This window comes from Chiloscyllium plagiosum, chromosome 31 (genome assembly GCF_004010195.1).
Source record: "Chiloscyllium plagiosum isolate BGI_BamShark_2017 chromosome 31, ASM401019v2, whole genome shotgun sequence".
Classification (NCBI taxonomy): domain Eukaryota; kingdom Metazoa; phylum Chordata; class Chondrichthyes; order Orectolobiformes; family Hemiscylliidae; genus Chiloscyllium; species Chiloscyllium plagiosum.
The window spans coordinates 10,793,958-10,806,143 of record NC_057740.1 but is presented as its reverse complement, the minus strand read 5'-3'; the positions used below and the strand labels follow the sequence as shown (position 1 = coordinate 10,806,143).

The 12,186-nt window shown below is 46.2% G+C and overlaps 1 protein-coding gene across 2 annotated transcripts in view; it reads left to right on the top strand.

Annotated features, from left to right (window-relative positions):
- Positions 1-12,186, top strand: part of LOC122565209 (cytotoxic T-lymphocyte protein 4-like) — a 74,513-nt gene that overhangs the window by 36,659 nt on the left and 25,668 nt on the right. Inside the window, exon 1 of one of the 2 annotated variants that reach the window (XM_043720951.1) lies at positions 4,878-5,048. The exons of the other annotated variant lie outside the window; for it this stretch is intronic. Coding sequence (XP_043576886.1) covers positions 5,000-5,048 — 49 coding nt within the window. The 5' untranslated portion in view covers positions 4,878-4,999. Of the gene's footprint in view, positions 1-4,877; positions 5,049-12,186 lie in introns of those variants that run through there. 2 annotated transcript variants of the gene reach the window in all.

Sequence of the window (12,186 nt, the reverse complement as noted above, 5' to 3'; positions counted from 1 at the left end):
GGTGTCTGGAGGCACCCAGAAGGAAGGGCAGGCTGTAGCGGAGCAGACGGCAGACAGCGGGGACGTGCAGCAGCCGATCCAAGCTCCTTCAAGACAGACGGAGGAAATGGAAGAGGAGGGAACAAAGAAGGCAGAGGATTGGATTACAGTCAAAAGCAGGAAGAGGAAACCTCACCAGGCCCCCAAAGCCACCCGGCAAAGGGGGGAGCGACACCTACACGACGAGGATACAGGCAGCTCTTCCGACGGTGAGGACGGGCGCAAGGAGGGTCGTCACCAGAGGAAGAGACAGAGTGCCGTGGGGAAAAAGGAGGGCAGCACCGCCCAAACAGGAAAAGGCGATCCCTCTGAGGGGATGGGGAAAGACCACCCCCCAGCCAGTGAGAACCAAGAGGTACCCACCGGCCCACAGCTCCAGGTAACTGGGAACAGTGGTCCTGTGACAGCCCCGCTGTCAGACAGAGAACTGGACTGTGCAGACCCTGGGCCCGACCTGAAGACACCAGAATGGGGAACTGGCCCCAATGTGGAGCCGGACAGCTACCTCAGCCCTGGGAGGGTCCAGCAGTTTGCCGTCACCACGGGATGCTCACAGCTACCTCAGAGAGGCAAGACCAGCAGCAAATGGACACTGGTAACCTCGTAAACTGTTAAAATGGGGATAACAATTGCCAGTATCAATGTGCATAGCATCAAATCTGCTACGCGATGTGTTTCTACGATGGCCTTCCTGCCAACATTAAAGCCGATGTCCTATTTCTGCAGGAGTGTGGGATACCGCACCTCAGCAGCTACAGGAGATGGTCGAGCTTGTGGGCCTATGGGCCATTAGTTTGGTCGGGGGGGGGGCAACGATAGCCGCACCTCCGGCCTGGGTATCCTGTTGCGAGGAGGCAACTTCACCATCTCTGAGGTTAAGGGGGTGGTGGGCGGGCATCTCCTCGTCACCGACGTCATGTACAGGAATGCTCCCCAGAGACTGATTAATGTGTACGCCCCAATGGGTAAGAGTGAACGGTTGGCCGTCCTGCAGCAGCTTCCACTGTTGCTGGCTACGTCCAGGCCGGTCATTCTGGCCGGAGACTTCAACTGTATCATTGATGCAGATGGACGATCCGCCGGGGGGGGGGGAACAGTAAACTGGACGCCATGTTCAGAGCCCTGATGGACACGGTCAATGATGCCAAGCTGCACGACATCTTCAGCACCCCTGCAGATGGAGTGCAGCGTAGATACACCTGGTCACGGGCAGACGGGTCTATCCGCTCAAGGATAGATTACCTGTTTGTGTCCCGAACGCTCTCGGTCAGATCCACCGACGTCAAGCCGGTTTTCTTCTCTGACCATTGCCTCCTGCTAGCCGACGGTCACCTACAGGATGAGCAGCGGGCTGGTAAGGGAACGTGGAAGCTGAACACCAAGCTGTTGACCCCGGGAAACATTGAGGAGCTCTAGAGGGACTACGCAGGTTGGAGAACCGTGAAGCCCCTCTTTGAGTCCCCAGCGGACTGGTGGGAAAAAGTAAAGGGAACATCAAGAGGTTCTTCATCCTCAAAGGTGTTCAGGAAGCAAGAGAGAGAGAGACGGGGAAAACTGTCCCAGCTCCAGGAAAGTATGCAGAACCTGCTCCTGCTGCAGACGATGGGGGTGGATATCACGGAGGACCTCAAGGAGGTGAAGGGCCAGCAAGCCTCGCTCTTTGCCTCGGAGGCCTCCAAGATAATCTTCCGGCCCTGGGCCCGCTGCGTGGAGCAGGACGAGACATGCTCACGTTTCTTGTTGAGCTCTATTCCGCTCTGTGGGACTTGATTGGCCAGGACCTGCTGGAGGTGTATGTCAGTATGCTTCGGGCAGGTACCATGAGTGAATCCATGAGGAAAGGCATCATCACCCTCATCTACAAGCGGAAGGGGGAGAGGGAGGAACTCAAAAATTGGAGACCAATCTCACTGTTGAATGCAGATTACAAAATTCTGTCAAAGGTAATCGCCAACCGGGTCAGGTCTGCTCTGGGGTCGGTGTTTCACCCTGACCAAACCTGTGCTGAACTGGGCAGGAAGATTGTTGAGAGTCTCGCACTCCTCAGGGATACGGTCGCCTACGTGCAGGACAGAGGGTTGGACACCTGCCTGATCAGCCTGGACCAGGAGAAAGCCCTTTGACAGGATATCACATACATATATGAGAGATGTTCTCTCCAAAATGGGCTTTGGGGAGGGAATCTGCAACTGGATCAGATTGCTCTACACCAACATCGTCAGTGCAGTCTCAATCAATGGGTGGGAATCAGATAGCTTCCCAGTCAGATCTGGAGTCAGGCAGGGCTGCCACCTCTCTCTCCTGCCTTGTTTGTGTGCTGCATAGAGCCATTTGCCGAGTCCATCAGGAAGGATGCGAGCCTGTGAGGGGTGACTATTCCTGGCAGCGGGGGTCTGCAGGTTAAGGCCTCCCTGTACATGGATGACATCGCCGTTTTCTGCTCGGATCTGCTGTCCATGCACAGACCCATGTGCATATATGACCAGTTCGAACGAGCCTCAGGGGCCAAGGTCAACTGAGGCAAGAGTGAAGCCATGCTCTTCGGGAACTGGGCCGACTAATCCTCGATCCCCTTCACCATCAGGACCGACCACTTGAAGGTGCTGGGTATTTGGTTCCGGGGGGCTGGGGCATGCGCCAAGTCTTGGGAGGAGTGTATCAGCAAAGTGAGGCAGAAACTGGACAGATGGAAGCTACGGTCGCTCTCCATCGCAGGAAAAAACCTGGTCATCAGGTGTGAGGCACTGTCATTGCTGTTATACATGGCACAGGTCTGGCCTATTCCCAAAACTTGTGCCGCTGCAGTCACCCAGGCCATCTTCCAATTTATATGGAGATCAAAGATGGACTGGGTCCGAAGGGACTCGATGTATAAAGATCTGGGGAATGGGGGCAAAAGCATACCAATACTACCCTGATGGTCACCTTTGTGTGTGGCTGCATCAAGCTGTGCGTGGATCCCCGGTATGCAAACACCAAGTGTCACTACGTACTGAGATTCTACCTATCCCCGATGTTGCGAAGGATGGGCCTGGCCTCGCTTCCGCGGAACGTTCCAAGTAGTTGGACCGTTCCGTATCAACTGTCCTTCGTGGAGAAGTTTATCAAGAAAAACACCTTTGACCACAAATCCATCAGGAAGTGGTCAGCACGTAGTGTCCTTGAGACCCTTCGGGAAAAGGAGAGTTCGGATCCTATTGAGCGGTTCCCTGAGCAGACTGTCAAAGCCATTTGGCAGAATGCCTCATTGCCAGAACTTTCCACAAGCACCAAAACATGGCTTGGCTGGTGGTGAGAAGGGCTCTGCCTGTGAGATCCTTTAAGCACGCCCGGACTCTCAGCCGCACCACATGCTGCCCTCGAAGCGGCTGCAGGGGGGACGAGACTGTCACACACCTCCTTCTGGAATGTGCCTCTGCAGAAGAAGTCTGGAGAGGAATGCAGTGGTGTTTGTCGAGGTTCGTCCCGAGCAGCGCCGTGGTGCGGGACTCCGTGCTCTACGGTCTGTTCCCCGGGACGCACACCGAGACGAACATCAACTGTACCTGGAGGATCATCAACTTGGTGAAAGACGCTCTTTGGGCGGTACGAAACCTGTTGGTCTTCCAGCTGAAGGAGTTGACCCCGAATGAGTGTTGCAGACTGGCACATTCCAAGGTCCAGGACCACGTGTTGAGTGACGCGCTGCAGCTTGGGGCAGCTGCCGCCAAGGCGCGGTGGGGAAAGACCACCGTGTAACACCTGCCTGTCTAAGAAAAACAGTGGGCCCACCCAGTCATTTGGGCTCTGCTGACGCCTCAGCAGAAGAGCTGGATAGTAAATGTACAGACTTGTATATAGGAAAAATACATTTCGATATCTGTATGTAAAACAATGTAACGTGTTCACAAGAATGACATGACCAATTGTATAGAGATCCAAATAATTTTATGAGTAAAGTATATTTTTGAAATAAAAAAAACCTAAATTAAAGTTGACTTCAGGCTTGACCTCTAAAGATGAGTCATATCAGATTTGAAATGTCAATTCTCTTTCTCTCTCCACAGACCTGTTGTTCCTCGAATATTTCTATTTTTATTTTAGTTTATTTAATACCCTTGTAAGTTCTAATATCCTACATGATAGTAAACGTAGCAATAACTGGGTTGGCATATAAATGATGGTTGTTTTAATATGGATCATTTAAGCTTTCAGCTGGTGAAAACCTAACACATGAATTCCTTCCTTAACCAAGCTGAACTCATCTTTGGGGTGAATGAGCTTAAATTGCTCCATCATTTTAAATCTGAGGGTCTGTGGTTCGAGTCCCTGTTTGCAAGTAGCTTTTTGGGGTGGCTCAGTGGCTCGCACTGCTGCCTCACAGCACCAGAGTTGTCACCAGTGTTCGATTTCATCCTCAGGCGACTGTGTATGAAGTATGCACATTCTCCCCATTTCTGCATGAATTTTCTCCTGCAGTCCAAAGATGCACATGCAGGTGGATTGGCCATGTTAAATTGACCCTAGTATCTATGGATGTGCAGGATTATCCATGGGATATGCAGGGGTGGGTCTGGGTGGGATGCACTTTGGAGGGTCAGTATGGATTTGATGAGCAAATGGCCTGCTTCCATGCTATAGGGATTCTATTCTATAATTCTGTAGTTCTTTTGGAAAGCAGGTGATTAGGATGTCTGCAAACCTGCATGAAATGCATGCACAGCCACAAAAAAAAATAAGTGTCATAGCAACCACCAGATGACAATATTTCCCTTGTCTGTGTGAAAACCACCAGATATCTTAGCGGAACCTTGCGGCAGGAAACTCTGAATCGTCAGATGCATCAGAAAAGGGTCATTTCTTACAGAGGTGATACTGTCTATTGGAGCACAATGGAGTAAACTCTGGCATATAAATTGAGAAAGCAACAATTATTAATTTATTTCTGAAGAACGTAACAAGTAAAAGGCACTCCACCTCAATGAATTTATTCAGTAAGGTGCTCATATTCCAGCTCCTGCTATCCGTAGGTGAGTCTCTGAATGATTGTAAAGTCCTGAACAATTTATTTGGAAAGAACCAACTCTTTGTATAACTCGAGACCATGTTTTAATCTAATCCTAAAATTTCTTTTTCGAGGTTTGTATTAAATGTAAATGTGTGTTATTGAAGTGTTCTTTCCTATGCAGTTGGCTAGTTTATTCTGTAAAGAAGCTCAAACGTATTGCCTTGACCAATGATACGTTTCCAACTATGAGAATCATCAAGTTTTTACATCTATTCTGAAAAAGGATTGTTCATTTTCAGGCTAGATGTAAAATCTAGATGATTTTTGAGGTTGGTCAGAGTTGTCAGCAACAAGTTAGACTATTGACAATGGGACAATCTACATGGAAGGCTATTGGATGGCTGTATAAGACTGATCAACTTGTATCTAGCGAACATAACACATCTCTTAAACATTTGGCTTTCCACATTGGATTTATTCCCATGTAATGCCCAAACAAAGTGGTGCTGAAGTCTCACTTTATTTTGTCTCACAGCCTGTTTGAGTCTACAATGTATGGGGTTAGAACCGTTTCAAAGTTTAATTGCACCCTGAGTAGGTCACACACAGCTTATTAAAATCCATACGATACCAGATTGATAACCTCAAAACAATGTGAAAACCAGGTAATGAGAAAGAAGAAACTGGAGCAGGGCGAGCCTATTTGTTTATGTAGCTTTCACTATTTGCATCAATTATCCTTTGCAGAAATTGAACAGATATTATTTTTGATATACCAAGGGAAGATACCATAAATGCTGCACATGTGAGATAAGAAAAGAAATTGTCAGAAATACTCAGAAGATCTGACGGCATCTGTGAAAAGAGAAACAAGACTAATGTTTGAATCACGTAGCCTTTCTTCAGATGCTTTGAGGTTAGACACAGGCAGCAAAGTTGTAAATGACCTTTTGTTTGTGAGGGAGGTAAAACTAGGGAGGCCAGTCCAGAGTGAGCTGTGAAGAGAGAGATGGCACGGGGCAGGGTGACACTAGGCACATGGACACAGAAGATGGCCACTGAGCCATCAGTTGGCCAACTTGACACACAAGATGGCCGCCAAATCACAATATGGAGAGAAACAGCAGAGCAGATACAGACACTGCCTGGGGTCACCAGAATGCCAGCACAAGCACTCACAGCCCAGTTGATTAGTTTAAGGCATGTGGGGGAGAAATACACATGAGTAACGAACACTGCCTGTCAAAGTGTCTGGGTCCAGCCAACACATTTTATAGAAATGCTAACAGCTTGATATAGACACAATATGAAATGCTAATAGCCAGACCTGCAGTAATTGTCCTTCTCAGGAAAAACGATTAGCGTCTATTACTACAGCATAGATTTCCATGCAGACACTGAAACCGACAATGTCCACACTGAAACTGACGATGATCACGCGGAAATTAACAAAGGTTGCGCTGGAACTGTCAAAGACTATATTGAAACTATCAATGATTATGCAATGATTGCCATTAACATATCATATTACAAAGCAAATAATCTCATCACTGACCTATTGTATCACAGCATGGATAAACGTTTCTTGACATGTGCTCTGGGTCAAGAGAAGACTTGCAGCTGACCACTGTGCTGTTGGTGTCTTTCTCTCTTCGGAGCTCTGTTATCTTCTTGTGCAATAAACTCTGTCATTGAACCCCGATTCTGACTCAGACACCGATGATTTTCCCCACAACAGCTGGAATAGTAGACTCCAGAGGTACCAAAAGCTTGGACAAGTTGGGTAGATATCATGAAAGTGAAAATGGATTTAACTGATGCTGCAAATTTGTGAGCAGAAAGCTCATCTTAGGGTCAAACATAATTGTATTGTGTCAACATAGTCTTACTAGACCATAGGGCTGCTCTCTCATTACAGAGATACACAACCGGTGGTGATTTAACCTGAGGTTGAGAGGGAGAGTCCTTCATGGTAACCTCAGCCAGTGTTGGGAATTAAACCCAAACTGCTGCTGTGCACACTGCTTTGCAAACTAACCATCCAGCCAACTGAGCTAACCCAACCCCTTGCATATAATACAAAGATTGCAAGTCGGGTTCAGTCTCATACATTTGCCAAGGCGGTGAAAGGAATCAATTTTGAAAGAATGGCTGTGTGGCTGGTTCAAAGACAGTGGCTTCTTTACAGTTTTTTAATAAAGCAATCTGACAATTCAGAAACAGTGGAGCAGCCGAGGGAGGTGAATGTGAAGCAGAGCTGGTCATCAGCATTTTACATGAGCAAAATGATCATGTGTTTCTGGATGATGTCAGCAAGAGGAATGTGTAAATGAAAAATAAAAGGGTCCGTGTATAGATCTTTGGAGACACTAATGTAAGGGATCAGGAGGTGAACCACTGCAGTTGATTCATGGACTATGAAAGGATAGCTAAGAATGGAACAACATGAGCAAAGTCCCACACAGCTGGACATGGTGCACAGGCATCGGAATAGAAATTCATGGTCAATATATCAAAGATTCATAGAATCCCAACAGTGTGGAAGCAGGCCATTCAGCCCACCAAGTCCACACCAACCTTCTAAAGAGCATCCCACCCAGAACCATCCCTGTAACACTGCATTTCCCATGGCTCATTCATGTAGCCTGCACATCCCTGGACACTAAGGGCAATTTCTCAAGGCCAATCCACCTAACCTGCACATCTTTGGACTGTGGGACAAAACTGGAGCACCCACTAGAAACCCACAGAGAACAGGGATAACGTGCAAACTCCGCAAAGGCAATTGCCTGAGGGTGAGGCAGCAATGCTAACCACTGAGTCACCATGCTGCCAAAGTCTATGGATAGATTGAGAAGAACTAGGGCAGGTAGTTTAACTTTTTTACAGCATTGGGACCATTCTCCCAGTGTTCGAGACCTGTGACAATGGGGCCATTCTCCCAGTGATCGAGGCCTGTGACAGTGGGGCCATTCTCCCAGTGATCGAGGCCTGTGACAGAGGGACCATTCTCCCAGTGATCGAGGCCTGTGACAGTGGGGCCATACTCCCAGAGATCAGGGGCCGTGGCAGTGGACCATTCTCCTGGTGATCAGGACCTGTGACAGTGGGGCTATTCTCCCAGTGAACGGGGTCTGTGACAGTGGGGCCATTCTCCCAGTGATCGGGGTCTGTGACAGTGGGGCCATTCTCCCAATGATCAGGGGCCTGTGGCAGTGGGGCCATTCTCCCAGTGATCGGGGCCTGTGGCAATGGGGCTATATTCCAGGTGATCAGGGCCTGTGACAGTGGGGCCATTCTCCCAGTGATCTAGGCCTGTGGTAGTGGTGCCATTCTCCCAGTGATCCAGGCCTATGGCAGCAGCAGTAGTGCCATGATCCCAGGTGATCAGGGGCTGTGGCAGTGGGCCATTCTCCTGGTGATCAGTGGCTGTGGCAGGAGCAGCAGTGCTGTTCTCCCAGTGATCGGGCCTGTGGCAGCAGCAGCATAGTTCCTCCAGTGATTGGGGATGGCAGTGTCAGCAGCAGCAGACACTTCAAGATGGCGGTGCAGCAAGGCGATATCTGCAGTCGAACAAAGGACGCATGGCCCAATAGTGCCCTGGTCTGGCAGCAGAGCCAGGGACTCTTGGTTGCGGGCCAAGTGTGGGTTCAGCGACAAAGAGATGGTACCTAAAATGGTGCGACTCCTCCATTGGTGGGTCAGGTGCAGGTGACAGTGAGGAGATTGAAATCTCCCTAGATCCCGGCACAGACTGGGTCAGAAAGACCGATATTCTGAATGTTTTACTTCTTTATTTTTCTAATTTTTTCCTATGACCTATAATGATGGACTACTTACTTTTAGAGTCATAGAGTCATACAGCACGGAAACAAACCCTTCGGTCCAACCAGTCCATACTGACCATAATCCCAAACTAAACTAGTCCCACCTGCCTGCCCTGGCCCAAATCCCTCCAAACCTTTCCTATTTATATACCCATCCAAATGTCTTTTAAACGTTGTAATTGTACCCACATCCATCACTTCCTCAGGAAGTTCATTTCATATGCAAACCACCCTCCATGTAAAAAATTGCCCCCATATCTTTTTTAAATTTCCCTCCTTTCACCTTAAAGATGTGCCCCCTTGTGTTGAAATCCCCATCTGTATTTTTTGTTTGTTTCCTTCAAGGTTGATCTCTGTACCTAAGATGGCATTATATTGTGGCGACTGTAAACTTTTATACTGTACTCATTTGGGTACATGTGACAATAAAGCTAATTCAGTTCAATTCAGATCAATTCAATTCAATAATACACAACTGCTTCTTAACTCTTGCTGAAGATTACGTGTCAAGGAACGGGGTGGCATGGTGGATCAGTGGTTAGCATTGCTGCTTCAGAGTGCCAGGAACCTGGGTTTGATTTCATACTCAGGCGACTGTCTGTGTGGAGTTTGCACATTTTCCCTGTGTCCGTGTGGGTTTCCTCTGGATGCGCTGGTTTCCTCCCACAATCCAAAGACGTGCAGGTTAGGTGAATTGGCCATGTTGAATTGCCCATAGTGTCACAGGGATGTGTAGGTTAGGTGCACTAGTCAAGGGGAGAAAGTGAGATCTGTAGATGCTGGAGATCAGAGCTGAAAATGTGTTGCTGGAAAAGCGCAGCAGGTCAGGCAGCATCCAGGGAACAGGAGAATCGGCGTTTCGGGCAGAAGAAGGGCTTATGCCCGAAACGTCGATTCTCCTGTTCCCTGGATGCTGTCTGACCTGCTGCGCTTTTCCAGCAACACATTTTCAGCACTAGTCAAGGGTAAATGTAGAGTGGTATAGGAATGGGTTTGGGATAGTCTTTGGAGCGTTGGTGTGGCCTTGCTGGGCTGAAGGGCCTGTTTCCATACTGTAAGGATTCTATAAAGCCATGAAGTAACCATTTTTGTTTGGTAGTCATAAATCATTCAGAAATCTTACTGGAAGCAGAAAACATCGCACCTCTCCCTAGAGTGATGCACAGATTAACAAAGTTTAGCAGGATCTGTGAGTAAGAAATAACTAAAATCAAAACTTGGAACTTCAGCAAATATGTACGAGGAGACTAACAGACTTCAGCAGATACCCTGTATACAGATGAATGAACAGGTCTTTGGCAGATGTAGACTAATGTACAGAGATGTGAAGTGATTCAATTTAGGGAGAAAGAATGAGAAGATGCAATATAAACTAGATTCATGACAGGCTATACCAGTGAAATGAGCAAATAACACATATAAATAGAGCTTGGAAAGTCATTCAACAACATTTGAGCAGAAGACAAGTGAAATGCCTCTGCAGGTAAAAACCTGAGAATGTGGGAAATAGGCATTCCCAAAAGCAGCAAGCTCAGACAGAACAAACTCATTCCAAAACAGATCATCAAACAAAAGTCAGATAAAAAGGAGAAATTACATATAAAAAGCCCATGAGGGAAAGGACACATGAGATTAAGATAAAAAAGACATAAGAAACGCGATCAGGAGTTGAGAAAAAAGTATAGCCCAGGTGGTTGTGTGTAAGATGACACATATCAACAGTAAAAGATTTTTTTCACTACTATATTAGCAAGAGGAGGGTCAGACAACAGCTGAAAACTATAATCTATGCAAAATGACTTCAAACTGAGGAATACTCTGAATGATTGCTTCCTTAATCTATTCACAAAGGAGCAGGAGAAACACATCTTGTCTCAACAAAGATATTCCAAGCAAAAGTTATCTCTTTGTTATAACTTAAGTGGAAGACCCAGAAAGGCAAGTTGAACATAAAGCAAATAAATCCCATGGGGTAGATGGTAGTTATTTCAGATTGCTGCAGGAGACATTGGGTGACGTTTGTGAAGAGCTGATAGTAATTATAAGGGATTTGTTAGACAGGAAAAAGATACTGGAAGATTGATGACAGGCTAAACTGGTGAATACTGTAAGTCAGAAGGAGGGACAAGGAGATGGGCACAACTATTAAAAGATTACTTTAATTCCCATTTTATGTAAAGTAATGAAGCTGATTATTGGGGTAAATGTGAGCTCGAAGTGTGTAACAGGAACTAGATAAACTGTATGGACTAAAAAGGGGAAACTTGCTTTAATGCTTTAAGAAGACAATAGCTTGCCTGAACTGTGATGTACCCTGTTACATAATGTGCCTTGATGTTTTAAAAGCTTATCATAAAGTTGCATTGAAGGGTAATTGAATAAATTTAAAGTTGTAGAGATTCATAATAAACCAGGAATGGATAAAAAAAAACTAAAAATGCTAACAGCCTTCTCAATTTGACACCTCAACATCAAAGACTTGCACACGTTGCCTTCATATTTCTCTGTTCTTGTACTCCCAGTTAAAATTGTGTCATTTACTTTATATTGCATCTTCTCATTCTTTTTCCCAAAATTAAATCGTTTCTCATCTCTGTACATTAATCTACATCTGCAAAGATCTGCTCATTTAATTTGATTATCTGTTGAAGTCTGTTAGTCTCCTCATTCATATTTGCTGAACTTCCAAGTTTTTGAAATATTAATTAATGTTAAAATTATGCCCTCTGAATGAGATTCTGGTCATTAATATGAAACAATTTCTGTTGTGCTCTCAGTACAGATAGCTAGGGAATCCAACCTTTCGGCTTTAATCTCTGTAATCCTTCCTCAGCTTTCTAAACCAGTCTGCAGCCTTTGACATGGTCCCTGATCAAATTGCTTCTCCACAAAGAAACTGCCACTTTAATCCTACGGGTTTCAGTTGTGCCGAAAAGCCTATCGTACATCATTCAAACAAGCACCTTTTGAACATTTATATGGACAACATCAACAGAACTGTTAGCTCAGTCATCTCTGTTACTTTATTGAAGTATTTAATTAGAGTACTCAAACGTGATTTGCCTTTCAGAAAGCCTTGCCAGCTTTCAACATTTTGCGTACCACGAATGTCCTGATTTCTCAACCTCTCCCATCATTTGAGTCTTGGTGACTTTCATGTTAAACTACCATCAGCTATTCTCTGTCTAATGAGTGAGCAACTCTATGGTATGTGGGATGATTGCAACTTTCCCTTTTACATGCTTATATTTTGGCAAATGATACTCTTTTGTCCTATACTAATATCTCTGACAGCTTTCCACCACTGACTCTTAGATGTAGTCGCTAAGTTTA